The 23,111-nt window shown below is 38.2% G+C and overlaps 1 protein-coding gene across 1 annotated transcript; it reads right to left on the bottom strand.

The window, feature by feature from the left end:
- Positions 1-1,050: 1,050 nt before the first annotated feature.
- LOC150081085 (uncharacterized) lies at positions 1,051-22,772 on the bottom strand. The gene is made up of 5 exons (XM_090380912.1): positions 22,557-22,772; positions 12,247-12,415; positions 6,749-6,896; positions 3,121-3,259; positions 1,051-1,443 (listed from the first exon to the last, which is right to left on the bottom strand). Exons 1-5 carry the CDS (start codon positions 22,770-22,772, stop codon positions 1,051-1,053), a joined length of 1,065 nt encoding a protein of 354 aa, XP_090237038.1.
- Positions 22,773-23,111: the final 339 nt, after the last annotated feature.

A 23,111-nucleotide genomic window follows, 5' to 3' on the forward strand; every position in this document is an offset into this window, starting at 1 on the left:
ATGACGTGAGGAATATTTATGGACCTTTTTCATAACGTGGCCGAGTTGGTCAGTCTCAGGCGACGACATCATATTTTTTTCTTCGGGAAACTCGGGTTTTTCATCCAGAAAACAGAAAATCGCCCTCAAACACAAAAATTTACAGACGACAACCCTAAGATAACGACATCATCTCAATGCCGTAGAAGCCATGGTCATAGCAGCCAGAAATGTATGGTTCCCCTCGTAATTTTAAAGCGCTAAGAAACAAGATTACAAGAAAGACGACGATTCTTCATTTCATCAAATCTTGAAAATATCACATTACTCCTTGCGCAAAGTTCGCTTTTAATATTAGGTAATTCGTTTTAATAACCAAACTATCCCGTAGCTATTTGAATTATGGGCTGATTCAGAATTATAGACCTTTTTCATAACTTAAATTAAGTGAATTGTAAATAATGAAATACAAATTTAATTAAACCTTCATATTTGATACGTTTAATCTGATTTTTCAGAGCAATACACCGGCTTCCTGTGTAGATGCGAATAAAGTCCTCCATGACAGTATAGTGGCTTTGCCATTTTGTCACTCGTTTTAAGAGGTCTCGGTTCGAGCCCCTTTAAGAATTGAGGAATTCTAAAGGCTTCTTCAATCGGATCTTTGATTACAGAGAGAGGTTTTTTTGTGACTAATAAACGTCATTTTTATTTTCATTTGCAGTAAAAAATTGCATATTGGCAATAAAAAAAAACTTTATTCAAAAATAATAGAGATAATTTAAATAAACATTGAGCCAAAGATTAGTTTGGGATATATATCATTAACACGTGCATAACGAATCAATTGGCTAAGTTGATATAAAATGTTTATCTTAATATGGAAAATTTTAATCATCAGTGGACAAATGGAACTTCAGAATTTTATTGTAAAAAGCAAACTTTTTTTTTTCAATATTTCGAAAGGAATAAGTACTCATAAGAAAATAATAGCTGGTGGTTCGATATTGAACCTCAACTTTGCGTTTCTTGTGTCTACTTGATTTAGCATAACTATTTTAAAGTTCTTTCTCATGTTTGCCCAACCTTTGGAGACAATGGTGTTCTTCTGGGACTTCGTGGTATTAAGCTTCGCGTCAGTGGTGCGTGTGAATTATCTAATGACTTTTGTGATATTAATGTTTTGGGGGGATTACGTGGTGTTAGCGATTTACGTGGTGTTTGAGGGGTAAGGGGTCTCTGTGGATTATCTGTTGTTAATGACTTTTGAGATATTAATGTTTTGGATGGATTAGCTGGTGTTAATGATTTCCTTGGTGTTTGTGGGGTACGTGGTCTCTGTGGGCTGCCTGGTGTGAGAGATTTTCGTGGTGTTTGAGGTGTTAATGATCTTCTTGGAGATCTTGGCGACTTCAATCGATTATTTTCCTCTTTGATCGTCAGCGAATCATTTCGGGCATTTTCCTGAAATGAATATTTAATATTAATAATGAGAAAATAAATATGAAAAGTAATTTGTAAAGATCGGTTATTCTTTCTGACTTAAATCTGGTCTTCGAAGCAGAGCTTCTCAACACGAATGTCGCGATTACGTGAAACATATTTAATCTTAGATCAGTAAATTTAAACCAAGAAGGAAAATAAAGCAGAATTAAATTTCTTTAATTGAAACTGGCCTTAGGTGTTTTCTGAAGGGTTGAGAAGCACTGATTACTTGACAACGAAATGATCATTTGCTATTACGCGCATTTTGACTGTAATATATGAAGATTTACGCAATTGCAATTTCATATGATAAAAGAGATCTTCATAAACAGAACTATGTTTTCATCATTAATCGAACAATTTGTATTTTATTTTCAAATACTACAAATCAGCAATTTAAAATGTCATCCAGTCACCACAAATATAAAATAATTCATGAATGTAATATATATAAATGCACAGGGGGTGAAAAAAATAATGGAAACGTCTGATATTAAAGTAGTAGTTTTTTACTGGAATCTCAGTAATCCAGTTTCTAGAAAAAACGTTCCGCGAGAACTTCATAAAGCCTGAAACTTTTAGCAGAACCACTATCGCCAAGCCACTCGTTACTGATGATAATCTAGAAAGAGAATGTAGTTGTGCAAGGATCCCAAAAATTGGTGATGATTGGAAAATCATATTTTTAGATAATCATCATTCACACTGTTTCCAATCTCATTGAGAGTTGACGACTGGTAAATGCCAAAGAAAGTGCATCATACAATCCTTGTGAATATCCGGATTATCCAGATAATGTGCCAACCGTTGAACATGGAGGAGGATCAACAATAGGTTGGGCTGCAATGTCTTGGTATTCCTTAAGTCCTCTCATCAGCCTGAACGGCCGAATTACAGCCACTGATCAACTTGATATTCTGAGTAACCAGGTTAATTCCGTGTTGCAAATATTGTTCCCGCAAACGATATCATGTTTCAAGATGATAATACTTCAATACATGCAGCAAGATGTGTCCAATCTTAGTCTGAAGAGCATGAAACTAAGAATAACCATCTCCTATGGCTTGCTTAATCATCAGAGGTAAATATCATTGAGCCACTGTGGATATATTTGGAGAGAAGAGTGAGAAACAGATTTCTTCCACCTTCATTCATGATTCAAGAAACTTGGAACGTTACTTCGTGAAGAATAGTCCAATATTCTTCTCAATACAAGATTTATTTAAATCTATTCCACACAGAATACAAGCTGTTTTAAAAGCAAAGGGTAGCCAAACACCATATTAGTGAATTCGTAAATCTTATCAAGGGCGTTTCAGTTATTTTGTCCATCCCCTGTATGTATACTTTATATTGGTTAACAGATAATTACTAGTGTTTTATCTGGATTGTAAAAACAGTTACTCTAATTGATGAAGTTGAGTTACTGGATACGCAGTTAAAATTTTAAGCAGAAATAGAAGTGGTAAAAAGAAAAGAAAGAACTACTGAAGTAGTGGACTAAAGAAAGAGCGAATAAAGGGATCGCAAAAATTATTCGTTCATCAGCAGACTGTAAAGCTAAGCATTAAAAATACTAGCGCATCTAATTACAGACTCCAGAATTATCCTGATATCCTCTCCCCCCCCTTGTTAAATACTTTTGAAGATGCTTACCCTTTTTGTGTCATCAAATGATCCGTCTTCGCTGCTTGTACTAAATAATTTCTTCTTTCTAAAACTGTCGCGTTGCTGGATGTTCAATGGAGGTAGTCTTCGCAATTTTGGCTTCCCATCCCCTGCCGTTTTTGTAGTCCTGTGAAGTAAATAAAGATCGATAATTTCTAAATAATAGAAACTCTGAGTAGTAAAACCTGCACTAATTGACAGTAACAAAAATAGCAACATCAAGTTTTAATTAATTTTTTTTACGGAAGTTGTCTAGACTAGATATCTTTTGCATCCATCGTTGCCAAGATGAAAAAACATTAATCAAGTTTGCTCTTTATATAACCAGTACATTCTACTAAGGCATATTTTAATTGGCCATTTTGGCTTGGACTGTGCTAAAGTGAAAGTAAAATATCTTGAATGAAGTCCATGTGCTAATTTTAAGATCAGGAATGACACTGTGTCTTGCTAAACTTATATTTGTTCATCATTAAACCATTCAGGTCATTCTAAGAACTGCTTGGATAAATGGGAAACTGAACTATGGGAAAAAGATAAAATATTAGGCGTTTGTTAAACGCCAAAGCAACTAAGGCTATGGGGGGTCAGTATATTGTGACTGAAAATTGCGTATATTCTACGGTGTGTTTGCTGCACGAAAAATTCGAATTTCCAGGACTAAAACAAAAAAATTGATTGAGAGGATGATTCGAACTAACTCCAGGCTTTTCCATTCGATATGACGGTGATTATAACCATGTGCCACTCGCAAAGACACAAAAAAGATGCGAGAATAATGATCATAAAATAAATTCACGCATTACTCTAATGATGGAGAGGGCAATTTAAATGGAGAAATAACAACAGCTGAGTAAAATTAATTAAGTAAATTACCACACGAAAAAAACGGAGGAGTTAATGAAGAAATGGACACTGGTGTAATTATGATCTCCTTTTCTTTATGCAACAGAAGAAAGAGAAAGTATACCAAAGATAATTAGGGACTTACTCAGTTTTTTATTTAAACAACACGAATTAATTAACTGAAATTGTTTTATGATATTATTCATGTTATCTTTTTTAACACGTTTAATTTCGATTAGAGTTGAAACTCTTTTATCTGATCTTTTGTGTTTCAGGAAAATATACGATATTCTTGCGAATATCCAGATTAAAAAATTATTACCATTGAAATAAATGAAAATATTGTACCTCAAACGCTATAAAAATTTTCATTTGCTAATTAGTTGATTTGCATGAATACTTACCCAAACAGAAAGCTATTTTATTATTCGTACTTAGCATATTTTTATTGTTTTTTTTTCTGTTTTGAAGTTTAAATTACAAAACGTAGGCTACAAAAAATGTTACCCAGTTCTGCTTTGAACTTAACTTTTCGCCTTGACCACCTTGGTAGGTAAGTTACTTACATCATCCAATCTACTATTACACCCTAATATTTTATATTTCTACTCTTAGTTCTTGTCTCTCCTACAAGCGAAAAGATACTTCTCTCCTTCATTTTACTGATCTCCGTAAGAGATTTATATACATCAATCTGGGTTCCCCTAAAGATGTTTCGTTTGAGAGAATTGCAGACCTTTCTAAGCAGTTCTTCATATGTACATCGATTAGCGCTCGTACCAATCTCAACCCTCTCTAGAAACTCTGTCTTTATTTGGGTGTGGCCTCTATACCTCTCCCTCGCGATTAGCACAGTGCATATAAGCACCATCCTCCCACACATGGTGGAAAAGGCCCGAGTTCGAATCCCATCAATGGCACGAGAAATTTTTATAGGATTATTCACAACGCCTGAATTAATTGGTCTCACGAGAGGAGTTCGTGGTTTTTTTCCTTCTGGAAACTCGTGTATTTCGTCCATCACACTGGCAAATCGACCATAGAACACGCAATTTATAGGTATAATACTGCCAATACAGCCTGAGTCGCTGATACACCTAAAAACTCAACAACAACACAACCTCCATACTTGAATAGAATGTTCCATGCGGCCTCGCTATTGGCTTATGTTGCAATATGTAGGAGTAGGATTTTAGGAGCATCAGCGCCTAAGGCCATATTGCTCGGTGTTTGTAAATTCCGTGTGTTCCAAGGTCGATTTTCTGTTTTTATCTCTGGAAAAACCAGAGTTTCCAGGGATAAAAAAAAACCATACTACCCTCGTCTGAGCCCGATTACCTGAGCCATGTTGTGAAAAGGCCCATAAAAATTCCTCACTTAACCAACGGACTCGAATTCAGGTCTTTACCACCCGGTGGGGGGGGGAGTAGGGCGATTCTACCCACGAGGGCATTGTCTTATGCAACAGGGCTATAGCATTCTTCTCCATACCTGAAAAGGTCCTTTAAACCATAGTTATGGTACCATATACTTTCCTAGCTACCTCTTCACATCGTATGGTAAATTTTATTCTGATTTTATTCACAATCTTCAAATATTATTCGAAATCCTTTTTGTCAGGAAGCATTTTTAGCTTCTTCCTTCCCCTATGGCTTATAACCAACTCCCGAATTTCTGCTCCACGTTTGCAAACACTTTGCATTTAAAAGAGTTAAATTTCGGTTTCTATTTTTCCAGATCATATCGGCAACCGATTTAAGTCATTCGGAAGCATTATGACCTAGTTTTTTTTTTATTAACCGTTCCCCCCCTCCTACCTATAGATCATCAGCAAAATAGCTTCCCTTCTACTTCTTCATTTTCATTAAGAAAAATTAGAAACAGGATGGGTTCCAACAGTGATCCATGAGAGATTCTGCAGTGTTCCATTAGAAGATTGTCCATTTATCCTATGTTTCCTATCTTTTAGCCAACCCCTGATCCCACTAAAAATCTTATCAGTAAATCCCCATTTTATCTAGTTTATATAGCAGTACTTCATGATGAACTGTATTAAATATTTGCTCAAGTCAAGTAAACAATAATGCCGAGTTATTTATTGCATCCAAAGGTCTTGACTTCGGCCTAATAATTAACCAGACTAGTCAAGGAAGACTTCACCTTCACGAAACCATGCTGTGATCCATTAAGGACACTATTCCTGCCGAGGTAGTCTCGTAGGGTATCCTTAACTACAGACTTATCCACTGAAGTCAAACTCCTCTCTCTATGGTTTCATCACCTTTTTCATACATATTTCATGGAATCAGCCTCAAGCAGCTTTGCCAATAGACTTCTCTGATATAACTATACTATTTATTATACAGTAACTTGAATCTTCACTATCTTCTCTTTGGTTTGAACGGACTTTAAACTGTAAAAGTCATTGTAAATTATCAATTCGTTCTACTTTTGCTGGATTTTCTCCGATTCTTCCACTTCGATCAAGTAAAGAGGCCTATCCATGTCAACTGTATACTCATATAATAAGAAAATCGGTATCTCCCGATAGTCCTCAATTATCTGATTTTGTTTTCAAATTTCACAAGATATAGAAGAATGGTTTCAATGTGAATACATAAATACATAAAATAAGCACCTCGAAACAAATGTATTTTTCCGATTATGGTTATTTTTTGTTATTTGCTAAATATCTCAAAGCTTCATGCGAAATGGAATCTTTGAACTTTATAAAGTAAACAAATATTCTAATATGGCTGCATCAACTTACTTGGAGTCCTCTGATGCCGGGGGAGGAACATGTACTATAACCCCTTCTTCTACAAGTTTTTGAATTATATCTTTTCCATCCAGACTTCCTTTTCCTTTATCCTTGGAATTCTTTCCATTTGTACAAGAGATGCCTTCTACAAATAATTCTGGAAATATATTTATGAATATAAAGAAGATTTAAGCACTTTTTAAGAAATAGAATTTGAAGAACAGCATCGTGAATACTTGATAGAGATGAAAACCTAAATGACTAATAGAAATTTCCGGCTTATTGCTACACCTTTAAATTATTTCAATCATTCACATTAGTTCCCAGCTTTGTGGTGTTGAGTAAATGCCTTAATCTAATAAAATTTAATGCCTTAAATTTTATTAACGATAAACGATGCATACGGAATGCTGCAAATCCGAAGTCCACTAGACCAGAAGTTCCGCCCTGCGGTATCTCATTGGACAGCGCTGCTATTGCCTCATGTCGTGTGGAAAAGGCCTGGGTTCGAATCTCATAGCTGGCCAAAGTTGAAAAATACGTTTTCAGAAAAGGCGAACTTTTTTTTCATAATTTTTTACATCCCATAATCTAGCTATTCGGTGTCGGTTGAAGGTTGCGTATCAAATGAAAATTATATCATTTTAAGATACCCAGTTCCGTGAAATTACTGGGATGAGAATTTATATTATAATTCTTAAACTACCACGGCATTACACGACCAGAAGATGACGTTGCTGTGTGTTTTCTGGACGGCTTGCTGGACGAGAAATTAATAATTTACAGGGAAATAATCTTGCAACCTTCGCCCGAGACTGACTGTCTCGGGCAGATATAAAAAAAGCCCATAAAAGTGTATTATGTCACTAAGGGATTCGAACCCAGCTCCCAACACAGGTGAGAGAACAGTGTTATAACCACTCTGCTACCAGTAAGGCAGTAAATCATATAAATGGCATTGCAGTGGAGTGTAATAAGCAAGAGTTACCATTAGCAAAAGCACACGATGCAAGAAAGCAAGCTTATGTAGCATCAGCCAAAAACAAAAAAAAAAAAAAAAACCTTCTCATTTCACCCATCCACTCGCACCAAATGTTTGTCTAGTTCTGCCTTGAATCTGTTTAAGCTATCAACTTCTACAACAACAGATGGAAATTTGTTCCAGCAATCAACCACCTGCTGGCTAAAGGCAAACTTCCGCACAACTGACCTTCCTCAATTTAAATTTATGTCCTCTCAGGCGATTATTCTGAGCAAAAGGAAGAATTCCATCAGCATTAAGAATGCTCAAACCATTAAAGCTTTATACACCTCAATCAGATCACTGCGCAAGTGCCTAGTCTCCAGACACTGTAATTTGCAAAACTTAAGCCTTTCTTCGTAAGAGCAACCCTTTGTTCCATTGGCTAATCTTGTTGCCCTTCTCTGTACTCGTTCCAACAGCTCTACATCCTTCTTAAAATGAGGCCTCCAGACCTGTATACAGGACTCAAGGTGTGGCCTGACCAGTGCCTTTTAAAAGGGAATAATCACTTCCTTTTCCCTGCTAGAAAAATTCCTGTAACTCATTGACAAGACACCATTAGCTACTCTTGCAGACCATCTGCACTGCTCAGAAAATTTCATATCTGCCTGCACAATTACCCCTAGGTCCTTTTCTCTCTCTACCACTGTCAGTGTAGTACCACACAGTTGATACGTTTCTCTTGGGTTATTACTACCTATATGCAATACTTTACATTTGTCAATGTTAAACATCAGTTACCACCTCTCAGCCCATCTACTCAACTTTTCTAGATCCTGTTGCAGCAGCTTACTGTCATTAGTAACCCTGCCGACCTTCGTATCGTTTGCAAACTTTGACATTAAGCCTGATATATCATCATCAGTATTATTAATGAATACAGAAAACAACAATGGAGACTCAACACTGAACCTTGGGGGGACTTCACTAATAACATTAGTCCGCGAAGGGCAATGTCCATTGATTACCACACTCTGTCTTCTCCCACTCAACCATCCCTTTATCGATAACAGCAATTTGCCTCCAATGCCACACTGCTCCAATTTGTGCAGCAGTCTTCCATGTGCAACAGTATCAAAAGCCTTTCTAAGATCCAAATATATGATATCAAAATTATTCTTTGTATCCAGTTCCTTTTTGACCACATCATAGTATCCAATCAAATTGGTCAGACAAGACTTCCCCTTAACAAACCCATTCTGTGTTCGAGCTATAACTGAAGTCTTTTCTAGATGATCGATCCTGCAGTGCTTTTTTAACCAGCGCCTCCATTAATTCCCTGGAACAGAAGTTAAACTAACAGGTCTGTAATTACCTGTATCTCCCTTTGATCCTCTTTTGTGAATTGGGGTCACATTTGTACATCTCCAGTCCATAAGTACCTCTCCCGAGTCCAAAGAAGCTCTCATAATTATGGCTAAGGGTTTTCTTACTTCCTTTGCTGCCTCCTTTAATATAACTGGATAGATTCCATCCACCCCAGGTGCCTTTCTTATGTTTATTCTCTTCCACTTTACTCTCAGTTATTTCAAGATTACTGATAGAGTTGAATACACCTCTGGCATTCCCCTCCCTGAATAACTCCTCATGTGTGAATCTAGATGCACAATATTCGTTTAGTTTGTTAGCTATCTGAGCAGGATCATCAACAATTGAACCATCGATATCCAGTGGCCCAATCAGATTAATCCCCTTCCTTCTAGAGTTTACATAAGTAAAGAATTCTTTGCTGTTTTTCTTTGCATCCCTTGCCAAAGATTTCTCATAATCTGCCTTTGCCTGCCTAACTCCTTTGTGACTTGGTTACAGACCAGCTTATATCTATCATAGGTTTCTGTGTCACATGTTAATTTATATGTATCCCACGCGTTCTAACCACATGTGATATCCTGATAGTAAAACTAATTACAAATGACATAATGATCATGAGACGTACAGAAAATCACGGCACCAATGTACGAGTATATCAGATATCTGGCTCTAATTAGGGACTCTCTACGAACATGTGACTGCCTGGGGACAGCAAGACGACCCGTTTTTCTCACTCTTCTCATCGTAGAGAAGAATTCGTTTTGACTAGTGTCACCCGAACCCATCGGTTCATTGTGATTTTCATAAATGAATTTAGATTCAAGAGAGAGAGAGAGAAAGTAAAATAAAAGCCAGCGCGTAAGCTAGTGTTATGTGTTGGAAACAACGCGAGCACTTTCCCTCATGGGCAAGTGCCAGCACTGTTTTGTTGAATCACAATAGAAACTAATTCGCGGAATGGATTGTTCAATAACAGAGTTAAATTATGAACAGGATGGAGGTTTGGGTAACATAAACCAGTTAAAAAGCAGTTGAGAAATTGATCACTGAGCCATATGCATCGAGGTGTCTGTGGCATTATATTTACATATTCTGGGCGGCTTTAATCCAGTTTACTAGTGATTAATTCTCCCATAAAGGTAAAATATATTGCTGAATCATAAATGGTGTGTAATTAATGAGTATCAATCTTTAAGAATGTAACAGTTTTCAAAATAATTCATAAGGTCAATTTAATTCGGTGTGGGACATAACATAATATGTTATTAGCGCAACGGTGCTTTCTGAACTTAGGGCATATTCTTTCTGAAATATGAAAATTAGCTGATGCATTTCTGAAATGTATATTATATGGAACCACTTAAAACCTCACATAGGTTATCGTTCTTATACCTTTCAGCTGCCAGGATATCTCATTCAAAGATGTGAAGGTCGGGATAATCAACCATTCATTATAATGCCTCATCACACCGTTGCCACGATATTGGTCCTTTCATTCATATTAGACGGGGCGGGATTAGAGTCCCATGATCCACGCTCATCAAGAATCAGTTTCAAGACTAAACCTCGACTCATAAAGATCACTTTGGCTCATTGGTCTTGGATTCAGAGATTGAAGTCTCTTTATCAAGCCAGACCAGCTCTCCTGTATAAGTAAACATATATAAAGAAATCTATTGTCGTCTCGCATAAAATCTCCTTTCCCTGAATATTAAGTTCTCGCGTGTAGTATCACAGTAGTTATAATCACCGTCCTCCTCACACCAAGCGGAAGAGTCCTGAGTTCGAATCCCATCAATTACGAGAGGAACTTTGTTAGCTTCTTTTCACTCCGTCGTTGAGTTAGCCAGTCTCAGGCGCGGACAGTAAAGTTTTTCTCCTGGAATCCCAGGTTTGTTCGCCCAGCAAAAGAAGCAAACAAGCCAAAGAACACACCAATTTACGGACATAAAGCACATGACTGGATGAGTTTGTTCTCTGGGGTAATCCTAATACGATTTTTTTGTTATATTTTCTATAAATACGGTTTGCCTTGAAACTGCCATTCCTGAGAGCTAACTGAATGACTTCCCCCAATGAACTTTGGCCTTAAGGATTGGATAAGTTATCCTGGGACGTTGTAACTCTTGAACTACCTTGCACTTAAACACCTCTTGCCTCTTAACGTGTTTACCATAATCTTGAAATTTTCATTCTGATTGTGGTCGCCTCAGCTTGAGCTTTGATTGTCCTTCAGATAATCATCCACCACTGAGAAAATTTCAAACGTTTACACCGAATTCTGAAAACCATCATATTTATCGTATCGTTGTTTCCGTGGACATTTAAATTCTCTGACATTCTTTTAAATACTAGCATACGCAGTACACAGTGTATGTGTGCATTATTGTAACAAATTAATCAAATGTACCGACCCGAATATTTGAATTTGACTGTGAGTGCCAATGAAAATTCCAGGTGGCGCAAAAGTAGCTGTTCTTCTCCATTGTTAATTTGCTTTGAGCTGAAAAAGTGTGACCTTGTAATCGCCAGTTTCCTTTGATATAATTATGTGAAGTGTATTTCTATTAGTTTTGTGTTAACGACCATTCTGGTGGACTTGTCTAAAAGAAACAACTTCAAACAAAGGCCCCATAATGATATTAATGAAATAACTTTGGTGATTAGATTGCACATCGCATATTCGACCACACCGCCTCATCTTACCTCCCCTCCGGTAAGTGCGTTGTTTTTATCGTGCGAACTGCTTAGCTATTTGATATTTTTATTATTTTAAATAATTATAATTACGTGTTGGTTCTGGAACTATTATTAACAAGAGTACTCATTTTTATTTCATGTCCAAATCGGGAGTTCTGAACCCTGCGAACACCTCCCTAGAAAAGATCTTCCATTTTTTTTTTTAAATCTTCGGAATGAAACTGTTTAGAATATTCATGGCCAGAAATACGTGGAATCGGAAACTTATTTCAACTTGGTTGCGTCTCAAATGAATTCATCGAATTTAATGTATCCTCAAAGTGTGGTATCTCTTAAAACTACTGTGTGCCAGAAGTGTTCATATTAATTACGAAAATCTTAATATTATTTCATTTTTCATGAAATTCCTAGAATGAAACAGAAAGGTAAATTCATTAATAATAGCAAATATATCACAAATTTATTTTCTTACCTAATTGCTGTCCCTCAACGCCTTTGAAATCCTCGAAAACTTTCCTAATCAACGATGGATCCGATGTTTCCGTTACCACAATACTGTAATCACCGTCCATATCGTAAATTCCCGGATCATAAGGCGAATTCGACATCGAAGAGACAAATAGACGCTTGGGATTACGTACCTTTTAAAAGAACTAACAATTAGCATCATTAACAGAATTTGCGAACTGAAGTTGAAATATAATTAGTGTCCATTTTATTAGATACACTTACATAATATTGTGTAGAACTCCTTTTGCCCACATAACAACAGCGATTCGTCTTGGCATGGGCTCTTAATAACTGACCCAAGACGGTCTATTGCAATTCCTGTTGAGCAGGTGGTCCTTTCGGTGTCATCCCACATTCTCTGTGGGAGAAATTTCGTAATGTGTGGACCACTAAAGGAGGGAGGAGTCCTTATGTTCCTATAATGAATCTGGCTCAATGGTATGAGCGTGTTATTGGTTGAAGTAACCGTTACTTGAGGAATAAGAGGTCAAGGTTACTAGCTCTTGGTCAGTTTCGTTTGCTGGCTGGTTGGTTTTGGTCTGCTACTATTCCTTGTATATCCTTTCCACTTTTGACCTTTCATAACTCACCATTTGCCGTTAAATAAAAACTTGCACTTGCCCGTTTATACGCCTAAAAGCATTCCACGTTCAAAGGTTATAAGGTCACATCTTTTGCCAACTATAATATCCGCAGTGTCTTCTTCGCGATTGCCGGAGACGTTCCCTTTCCCCATGGAATATATAGGCCAACATGACTTCTGTCCATTTGCATGCGACTCTTTCAAAGACCTGATCTTAGAGCATATTGTGAACCCTTTCACAAGTTGCCTTACTTCTGCACTTCGAATTCTTTGCAAAGAATAAGCCATTTCCTTCCAGCTTAAATTTTTTTAAAAGTGCTATGGATGTTTAGATCTTTGCATCTATTTGAATATAGAGGGGGTTATTGTCCGTTTAGAATATGATATTATAAAAAAATAACTACTCCAATACTTTTTATGGCTTTCCATTAACATTTCCCTTTTTGAGGCTTGCTCTAAGGCATATAATGGTTAAAAGACTAAAATTTAAACCATCTTCTAGAAAAATAAGCCATTTTGAACAGACTGGATAAAAATCACGTGGTACAATATTACCAACAATAAATTTCAGCTCCTTTTTTAAAAATTTTTAAACAAGGAGTCGAAATTTATTGACTTCCTATTTTGACCTTATACAGGGTGTTTCAAGAATGATGGTGAATAATTTAAAGGTGAAAATTACAAACTAAAATAAGCAAAAAAGTCCCAGTGAACATCAGGATGCAAATGAACCTTTTTCGAGATAATGTACATTAGCATTAGTAGAGGCATACGATGCAAGAAAGCAAGCTTATTCAGCATCAGCCAAAAAAAAAAAAAAAAAAAACCCCACTTCCATTTCACCCCTCCGTTCGTTCGAAATACCTGTCCAGTTGAGCTTTAAATTTGTTTAGGCTATCAACTTCAACAACAAGTGATGGAAGTCTGTTCCACCAACCAACCACCCGCTGGCCAAAGGCAAATTTCTGCACATCTATCCGACATCCGTCCTTCCTCAATTTGAATTTATGCCCTCTGAGGTGAGAGGGCATAAATTCAAATTGAGGAAGGACTGACTATGGGACCGCCACTGACTATGGGAGCACTAGTTTAGCAAAAAGCTGCGAATTCTTTGCTGAGGGTGGTTTTATTGAACATAAGATAATACATTTCTAATTTTTGGTTTCAACGCCACAGGATTTTACAGATGTTACAAGAGGTGTTGAAAATGCTGTCCTTACATCCGTACACAGCTTTGTAGTCTTCTCTGCATTGAGTTGCGAATCCTCTCAGGCATTCCTGGGTTTTTTTCTGAAGGTTCCTTCAACCCGACGCTGCAATTCTTGAACTGTGTTAATGTCAGAAGTGTACACCAAGCTTTTTACGTGACCCCAGATACAAATACCCATAGGATTTAAGTCTGGTGATGTGGGAGGCGACATTACAGGCCCACCTCTACCTATCCAACGTTCGCCACACCTTCTAGTCAGACACCGAGTCACAACTCGAGCAAAAGGTGCCGGTGCACCATCATGCATAAATCACATGTTCTGGCATTGCTGAAATGGAACATTATCGCCATCAAGGTGGTCTGGAAAAACATTCTGCAAGAACTGAAGGTACAGCTCTCCTGTTAGCCTATTTGGCAGAAAAAGTAGTCCAATTAGACGGTCTCCTATTCTAATTAGTCCTGCCCAGACGTTCATTGAGAAGCGTTGCTGATGTCGTGACTCGTGAATTGCATTAGAATTTTCGTTGGACCAAACGTGACAGTTATGAAAATTAAAAATACCATCACGAGTAAACCCAGCTTCGTCAGTGAACAAAACGTTGTTTAAAAATTGGGGGTTTCAGCAACCGTTAAGGACACACTGTTGTTGCATCCACTGGCAGAAGTTCAATCTGGGAGGGTAGTCTGTATTACTGAAACCTTGTACATGCTGGATATGGTAGGGGTACAGTAATTGGCGATGTAAAATTCTCCACACACTACTATGACTCAGTACACGCTCTTGCAGAGCAACCCTCCTTGTCGAAATTCCTGTATTTTATTATATTCTTTCTAACGGCAACCGCCGGTATTGCATTACATCCGGCGGGTATGTTCGTGTCAGACGGCACATGGGAGATGGGATTTTAGTGCGCTGAGCATTGACATTGAATAATGGACCCGGACCTGGCTCCTCGAGCTTGGGACGGGCATTTAGGTGTTGGCTGCTCGCTAGTTCGAAGAGGCCTGACACACTTTTTTCAGGCCGTTTCACAGAGGTTTTGTGCTGTCGCAGGTGTTCAAGGTGGAGATAGGCATTTGCCTAGGTGCCACCCTGACTCAAGAACATAAAATAAAAATATATATATAATATTCTTTCTAACACCCTTTCCTCAACATCAGGTGTTATGCCCCGGGGCCTACCTGCTCGTACTCCATGTGGAAAGCGCCCATGTTCTCCAAGGCGTTGATGTACCCTGATGAATGTGCGCCTGTTGGACTGCCATCTACGGGGAAATGCTTTTTGGTATAAAAGTTCAGCCTCGAGTGCACTTCTGGTGGCTTTACCATACATGAAGTGCATGTCCGCATACTCTTCGTTGCTGTAACCTCTTTCCATGTCGACTATCCTTTGACAAGTACTAGTATGCCTGCTACGTCTCAGAGTATAACCTAAACAAACAAGTCAGCGGTGGATCCCAACTCTGTACAGTTCACCTTGTCAGTGGTAGATCCCAACTAGAAATGTGCAATACCTCGAAAACTATTCACTTAAGGGCCCATGTTTATTAGGCTTTTTTTGCGTATTGTAGTCTGTACAGTTCACCTTTAAATTATTGACCATATATATATATATATATGTATTATGGCTGACCGGGGTTCAAGCCCCTGACTGCTGAATACGGTGCTGTTTCTTGTATTATGTCTATCTTGTGAACTCCTGTGACCGTTTGGTCGTCCCGGAGTACAAACAGAAAATTTATTTTATTTTATTTTATTTATGGATATTCAAACTTATCAAGAATCCCATCTGCACTTCAACATCTTCAAATTAATCTAACGGTTCATAATTTTAACATAACATTACCTAATGGGAATATAAGGTTCTCCCCCGCTCCACCCCTTAACCTCTATTCCATTTCTAAATAAAAGTATAATAATAATATCACATGGATGTTTCTTCCACAACGTTAACTTAGTATTCATGCAACCGTGTCCAGCAGGAAAAATCATAACCAGGCCCTTAAAGTCTGTTATAGCCAATGAACACTTTATTGTGTTACAATAATGTCGATAAAAGCCATTTAATGGAGACGCCTGCGATGTTAATTCTGGCCCCAAAAAGGCAAAGACCTCTTTTATCTGAACCACTTTAATAGGTCGATTATTCGGATGACACGTTTCATAATTGGGTTGCGAAAATCACGTGGAACAAATGAAATACTTATTTGCACCACATGAAACCTTCTCTTTTGAAAACTACAGATACCTTTAATTTATAATCTGACTTCTTTTTTCAATTAATTGTATTTTTATTGCCTTGGTAATATTAGCTAGCGAGCTGTTAGCACACCAGAGCAGCAGCTCTTTGTACATCTGAAAGTGAATGGTAAAATTCGGAATTTTACTGTACTTAATTTGGAACTGTAAATTTAAACAATTTACTGAAAGTTCTGATAGAGTTCAATTTTACTAATCTAAGTCTGCTGTGACCTTAATTCCATCAGGGGTTATTTAGGCCAAATCTAGTGTTACAAGGTTAACTCCGCAAGTAGATCATCCATCAGATGGTGCTGAAGCAATTCGAAATTGAATGGTAAGAGATCTCTTAATGCTTCCTCAGCATATATTCAGGGGGCGCTGCAAGCAGTAGTCCTTGAACTGATATATGCTTGGCCACGGTTTCGTTGAAGTTAGGAAGCGTGACTTCCTCAGAAAACGAAGCAAATGTTCCATATTTTATGAGCCGATGTTACCCCCTCCCATTATCTGGCTCAATTTGCAATCTGAAACATGCTAACAGCGGTGATTCATAAGCACGCGAGGTACACCACAATATTGATGCCACGCCTCTCCAACAGTTTGCGGTGTGTGTTTGATACCGAATTCACTTTTCACTGATTTCCCCCCAACACGCTATCAGCAGGTTAGCCACGTTGTCTGGTTAAGCCTTTCATGATCACTATTAGTATTCGAAGTACATAAATATAACCTCGTTATTCTGCGTGAAACATGGTAGAATACAATAAAATGTCACTGGGTTTCGGACTCTGTGTAATGTTTCACCTTACGTTATATGTAAAGTGTGGCCCAGAGGATGATTTGGGCAAAAATAGGCAAATAAACGAAGAAAGGTATTCTGGTTGTAATAACCACGTTCACTCCTAATTTAAAATTCTCGTTTTCAGGGGATAAATGCGTATTATTCTTTGACAATTTGGGAGTTAAAAGCGGCTTCTAGAATGTAACATATGTGTGCGCATTGCACAGAATATTTAAGAAAAAATTATATCATTTGTGACCTCTGTACAATACCGAGAAATTGGAATTGCACTCGAGAAAAGGCGCTCTGGCCCAGTGAGGGTTTTCTCCATGGTCCTTGCTGACTTTCGACCCGTCTGATGATGTAAAACCAAATGTCTTCTGGTTGGTAAACAAGAAGATACTTGGTTAGAGTAGGAGAAAGGAGTTATGGGGCTATTTATTTTTGAAACAAATAGCTAAGACTTAAACATATCTGTACATAATGGCTGTTGCATGTATTCTAGTGTCGATTTTCCTTGTTTACCAAAAAAAAATCAAGCTACTCGAGGGGCAGACCATCCACCAGTCATAAAAATTCTTCCCATTATGATGGAAGTTGGACGAAGTCGTTTTTTTAAGGCTTGGAAGAGCAGTTATCTTAACCACTGGCCACTCGAGAGGGTGCTAGTATGGCGACCAGGTATAAAGAAAATAGGGCACGGTAGTTTTTTTAGGGTCTCTGGTGAAGCCCATTTTTTTTTATTAGAATGGGTTGGTTAAAATTATAAAAATAGAAGAAGTTTATTTATGCAGAAACTAGAGGAAAAGAAAAATGAGGATATTGTTTTCTTTATTTTTTTAAATTCCTTCTGTCAAAATTATCAAGGTTCCTTGTGGTTTCGTAAACCTTTTACTTCTTTGATTTTCTTAATTTCTGTGTGAAACACCCGATTATTGCGCGTACACTCAATTTGTTGTAGCCATGAATTGTCCTGCATCATATTGTCATACCACGATTACCCAGTTGACATAATTAGTCTTTATGCAACCCAGCTTTACAGGGTTTCTTGAAGACTCCATTCCTTGTGAATTTCCTCTACATCAATACAGAAAATATCAAAATTTTCTGTATTGATGTAGCCAGAACTTTCGAGAGCTACGTGCAGCAATCTCGTATAAAAAATTATTAATTCAGAACTAGGCATCACTGTTATCAGACAGTTTTTGTTTTGCTTGTTTGAACAGCATATAAGTGGGCAAAGATGTCAAACCATGTTTCTTTATCAGTGAAGTTGCTTTTTTATCAAAAAATAAAATTATTAGCTGAAGTTTCACATTAAAGAAACTCTTATTCCACCACTTAAAGTTATACAACCTGCTATGTATATATACACTCGGTGATCACTGAATTATGACCACCCCCATCCGTAATAGACTATGCTGCATAGCTCACAGTATAAAAAGTCTAACAGCCTCGTACCCTAGAGAGTGGTAAAGAGCAAGGTGCAAGTCAAAGTGATAAAGTAAACAGTTAAGTTTTCACGGGGTTTCAGAATGGCATGGTTTTGTGATTAGGGTGTACAACGAATGGTGTCGAACAGATCAAATCACCTCCTGCAGACAGAACTATAAAGGATTACGCAAGGTGGATATTCGTTGTAAGCGAAAGGTGTTGCACGGACTCAACGGCAGGTCATCATGCGACAGTTGACATAGCAATACAATATGGGGGATTGCAAGAACAGTATTCCAAATGACGATGCGCCGCACACTCAGACGTATGGGGTTCCACAGCAGACGACCCAAGGGACACCCTCTCCTAACTAGCTATCATCATCGACGGCAAATGCTGTGGTGTCAGCAACACGCTGTTTGGACACTGTAAACGAGTGTGCTGGTCGGATGAGCGCAGATACCTTGGGCAACATACTGACGGATGCCTTCGTGTGTGGTGCAAACTACACGAGTCCATGGGCCCATCATGCACGGTGACCACTGTCGAGGCAGGTGGCGGTGGTTGATTAATATGGGTCACGTTTATCTTTACACTTCAAACTTTACATAATATTTGCCTGTCCGTAAGTTCTACTTTCTTCAGTTTAGGGTTGCGTTCTTTATGAAACACGCTGTAGAAACGCCCTTGGTTCTTTGTGTAAGGACCAGGATATCGTTGCCTTACTAGAGAAGAAGGGTTGGTATACTGTGGTGTTGAACAAATGGGACTGTATTCAGAAGACTTTGTCTTTGTTGTAGGATCAGCAGATTTATGACATATTGAGGATTCTCCCATTAAAATTCGTAAGAAATTAAAATCCAAGATAAATGAATTAGTTTATGCATAGTTTCTGACAGGAAGTTGCAGTCATTGATCTGATAACTGATTTCATTTATCGCATCACATTCCCAGGGTTGTGTTATACTGGGGAGTCACATCGGAGGCGTGGCGATCGCATCTCGGAGGATGAGGCTATTCGTCAGACCTTCGCCAGCTCTGATGTTGTTCAGCATTATTGGTGTCAGCAGCACGTTAATCCACGTCCCAATATTGAAATTTTGGACCGTGCACATGATTTTTGTTATGGTTGGAAGCGCTTCATATAGTTGTGGCGGGTTCCAACATTAATCGCAGTCGTGGAACCCGCATACACTCTATTATGGAAGCAGTTATTTTCCCGCATGAAAAAGATGGTTGGCATATAACGTGGCAAATGTACTCGTCCTACTTCTGCAGATTCTGACGGCTAATGATTTGTACCTCCCCCCCCCCCCTATATTTTTAACCGTTCCCGATCGGCATTGTTTGTTGTAGCGCATGATATATGTTGCCTTACTACTTTTATTCTAAGTTGATAAAGGGGCACATCGCTCCGAAAGCTTCTTAATATATATTTTGATTTTGTTCTCATCCCTTTCAGCATTTATCTGTATATATATTTTGTCACTATTCTTAATAAGATTCCATGCATTGTATTTAAGTATGTTCGAATGGATTGTTTTCGATGTAAACTGAGGCAAGTAAGGCTATCAGAATATCATATGCACTATCTTCCAGCACATAATGGACAAACACATAAATGGATAAACCTCATCTGCTTCTTCCGTATGGGTGTACTAATGCTGTTCTTCAACAAGAACACCTACTAGCTCATTTGTTGTTACAAAACACCCATAAAAGGTCCAAATTAGATTCAAACCTGGGTTTCGGGTCGATAATCGCAGGATCAACACATAATTCTTCCCAAACTGTTTTCATGCGGATAGTGCTTGAGAAATGGAGAATTGCGATGCTAATGCAAATACCACAAAAGAATTAGGCAATACTGGCGCGGTATAAATGTTCAGGATGTAACAGAAGACAGTTGCTTTCATGGTTTCATCAAAGCTACTTGATAAGCGAAGCCACAAAACACGGCGCCTCCGTAGCCAGGTGGGCAGGAGCAGCAGTGCATAGCATACGCTTCTTGATTAGACCGGGGTTCGAGCCCGTGCCCACCAAATATGGAGGATGCGGAAAGGTCAGGGAATGACCACCGCATATCTCCCGAGCAATATGGCCTTAGTTGCTAATGCTCCAAACAACAACATAACATAACATAACATAACCACAAAACAGTCCTGTAAACCAGACTACAACCGCACTATCACCACTGAACTTCGTTGTAGTAATACAACAGGGGTGAAATCGTTCTGGGGCATACACAAAATCGCTGAAGATCATTAATGGTGGCCCGCAAACTTGAGATAAATGGTCTCGTTGCTTTCTGTCTTCCGCTGCCGTACAATGTTTCCAACAGTTGATTTTGAGTAGTCCGCTGTTTCTGCTATCTGACTAACGGACATGCTGTCAGAGAATTTAGGGCAACTCCTGAAAAGTAAGAGTTCATTACTTTTTAGGGATGCATGTTGGGGGATAGCGTATGTAAACTGTGTATGTTCTAGATCGATTTCGGAGTTATATGGCTTTATTTCTGTGAGAGGTCGGTTTCCATCCAGGCAACTTGATCATAAAAAATGCCCAATGGGCAACAAGAATCTCCCATAAGTAGTGAATCCCCCGGGGTTTACTGCTTGGCCCATTCTTGTTTTCAACATTTATTAATGAGATTGATGAGGACATACCAAAATTAGGCAAGTGGGCTAAGAAGTGGAGATTGAAATTTAACATTGATATATGCAAGGTATTTCATACGAGTACCTGGAATCCCAGATTAACGTAACAGCTGTGTGATATCACACTGAGGGCAGTGGAGAATTAAAAAGCCCTGTTGTTCAGTCAGATGTGAAGTTTTCTGAGCAGTACGGACAGGCTGCCAATACAATTCTTGGAGTTTTGTCAATGATATACATGGGGTTTGCTGGCAGGAATAAAGAGGTAATTGGCCCATTGTGCAAGGCCGCATCTTGAGTACTGCATACAGGTCTGGAGGTCTCATTTTAGAAAGGATGTCATCGTGCTGGAACAGTTGCCGAGAAGAGCAACAAGATTGGTGAGAAGGCAATCTACTAATACTAACGCGGCTCCTGTTTGCCTACAGTTATGAGGGGTCAATTATGACTTGAGTACTTGATGTATGGATCGCACTTGTTTATAAAATACATCTGTATGAAGCGAGCCCATGAAGTTATGAAACTGATTTCATCTTCTACATGGTGATTGGATGTCGCCCGAGGAAACATGTTTCTTCGTTCGTTAACACAATCATATCCAAATCTGGCGGTCTTCACTCTCGCAGATAACATGGTACGCATTTTGGCTGAAGAAACTTTAAACATAAGTTTAATAACAGCAGGATCTGTTGTGCTATTACTGATTATTACATTCTCCATGACGCCACTTCAATTTTAAGTTTTTATTGTAGCTTTATAAGATTAATGTTTATATTTTATGCAAAGAACAAATCTTTTCCACCACGTTTCAATTTGAAATGTAGCGAGCAACTGACCTATTTCCTATCGTTGATTTTTAAACTTCTTAATCTTAAAACTTCCTGGACTAGAAATGGCAGATAATCGATGTGACCCTGAATTCCCCAAGATCATTGATTTTGTTCTTATCTGATGTCCGACTTCCTTCACTTATATCGGTGATAAGCCCAGTCATGAGCTAATTTGGTCTCTTTTATCTCCTGTAGTAATTCAACCATATTTTGCTCGACAGCTCTTTCTAATAGGTGGAACGCCATTATTATTTAATTCTCCTGGGATCTCGGCATATTTATTTAGCATCATATAGCAAACATGCTAGTCGTGACATTTGATAAAGCAGAAATATCTGTGTTTAGTATCTCAGACAAATGAGTTTTAGAGAGTAGGTTAAATGCAATTCTATTGTCGGATGATAAGTTGTCATAGTGATGAAGAAAAAATCGAACTTTTCATGAAAGGAGTTCAACACATCAATGATTGTTATTAAGCAGTAAATTATCGAAATCTGAAAGCATCAACAGTTCATTGAAATATAAATAATAATACTTACATCTTGTACCTTGTCTTTCCGATGGGAACAGCCAGTGTGGCAGACGGAGCATCCCGAATATCCCGTTCTGGTCCTGGTCGATTGCCGAGGAGTTGGATTCACTGTGTTCGTCTTCAGCTGGTCATTAAGCACCCTCGGTTTGACGTACGTAATACGATAAGGACCCTTGTTAATTCCAATTTTTTGCTTCGGGGGTTTAGTAGGAGTACACCCCATGGTTTCTGAGGGACTCACATAATCTTTTCACTTTGATGCGTTCATGAAATTCTGAATTCAATTTGGCGCATACCTGTTTTGTATAAAATTCAAAATCGATCGCAATAAAATTCCGGAAGCGGATTATTACGTCACTGTTGAGTAGATCTGCGTGCACGTTTGTTGTCAACAGTCAGCTTGGCTGCTTTAACAACCATTGGTTCGTGACGTGACTTAATCATCCAGTTACAACAATTAGGCAGCTTTTCATGCATACTAATGAGTGTGCCGTTGAATTCTTGGACGATTGTGACGTAATAATGCACGCTCGTGCGAAATAATTTATAAAACTCGCTTTAT

Source organism: Mastigoproctus giganteus, chromosome 9, assembly GCF_048544385.1.
Source record: "Mastigoproctus giganteus isolate SK-2022 chromosome 9, ASM4854438v1, whole genome shotgun sequence".
Lineage (NCBI taxonomy): Eukaryota > Metazoa > Arthropoda > Arachnida > Uropygi > Thelyphonidae > Mastigoproctus > Mastigoproctus giganteus.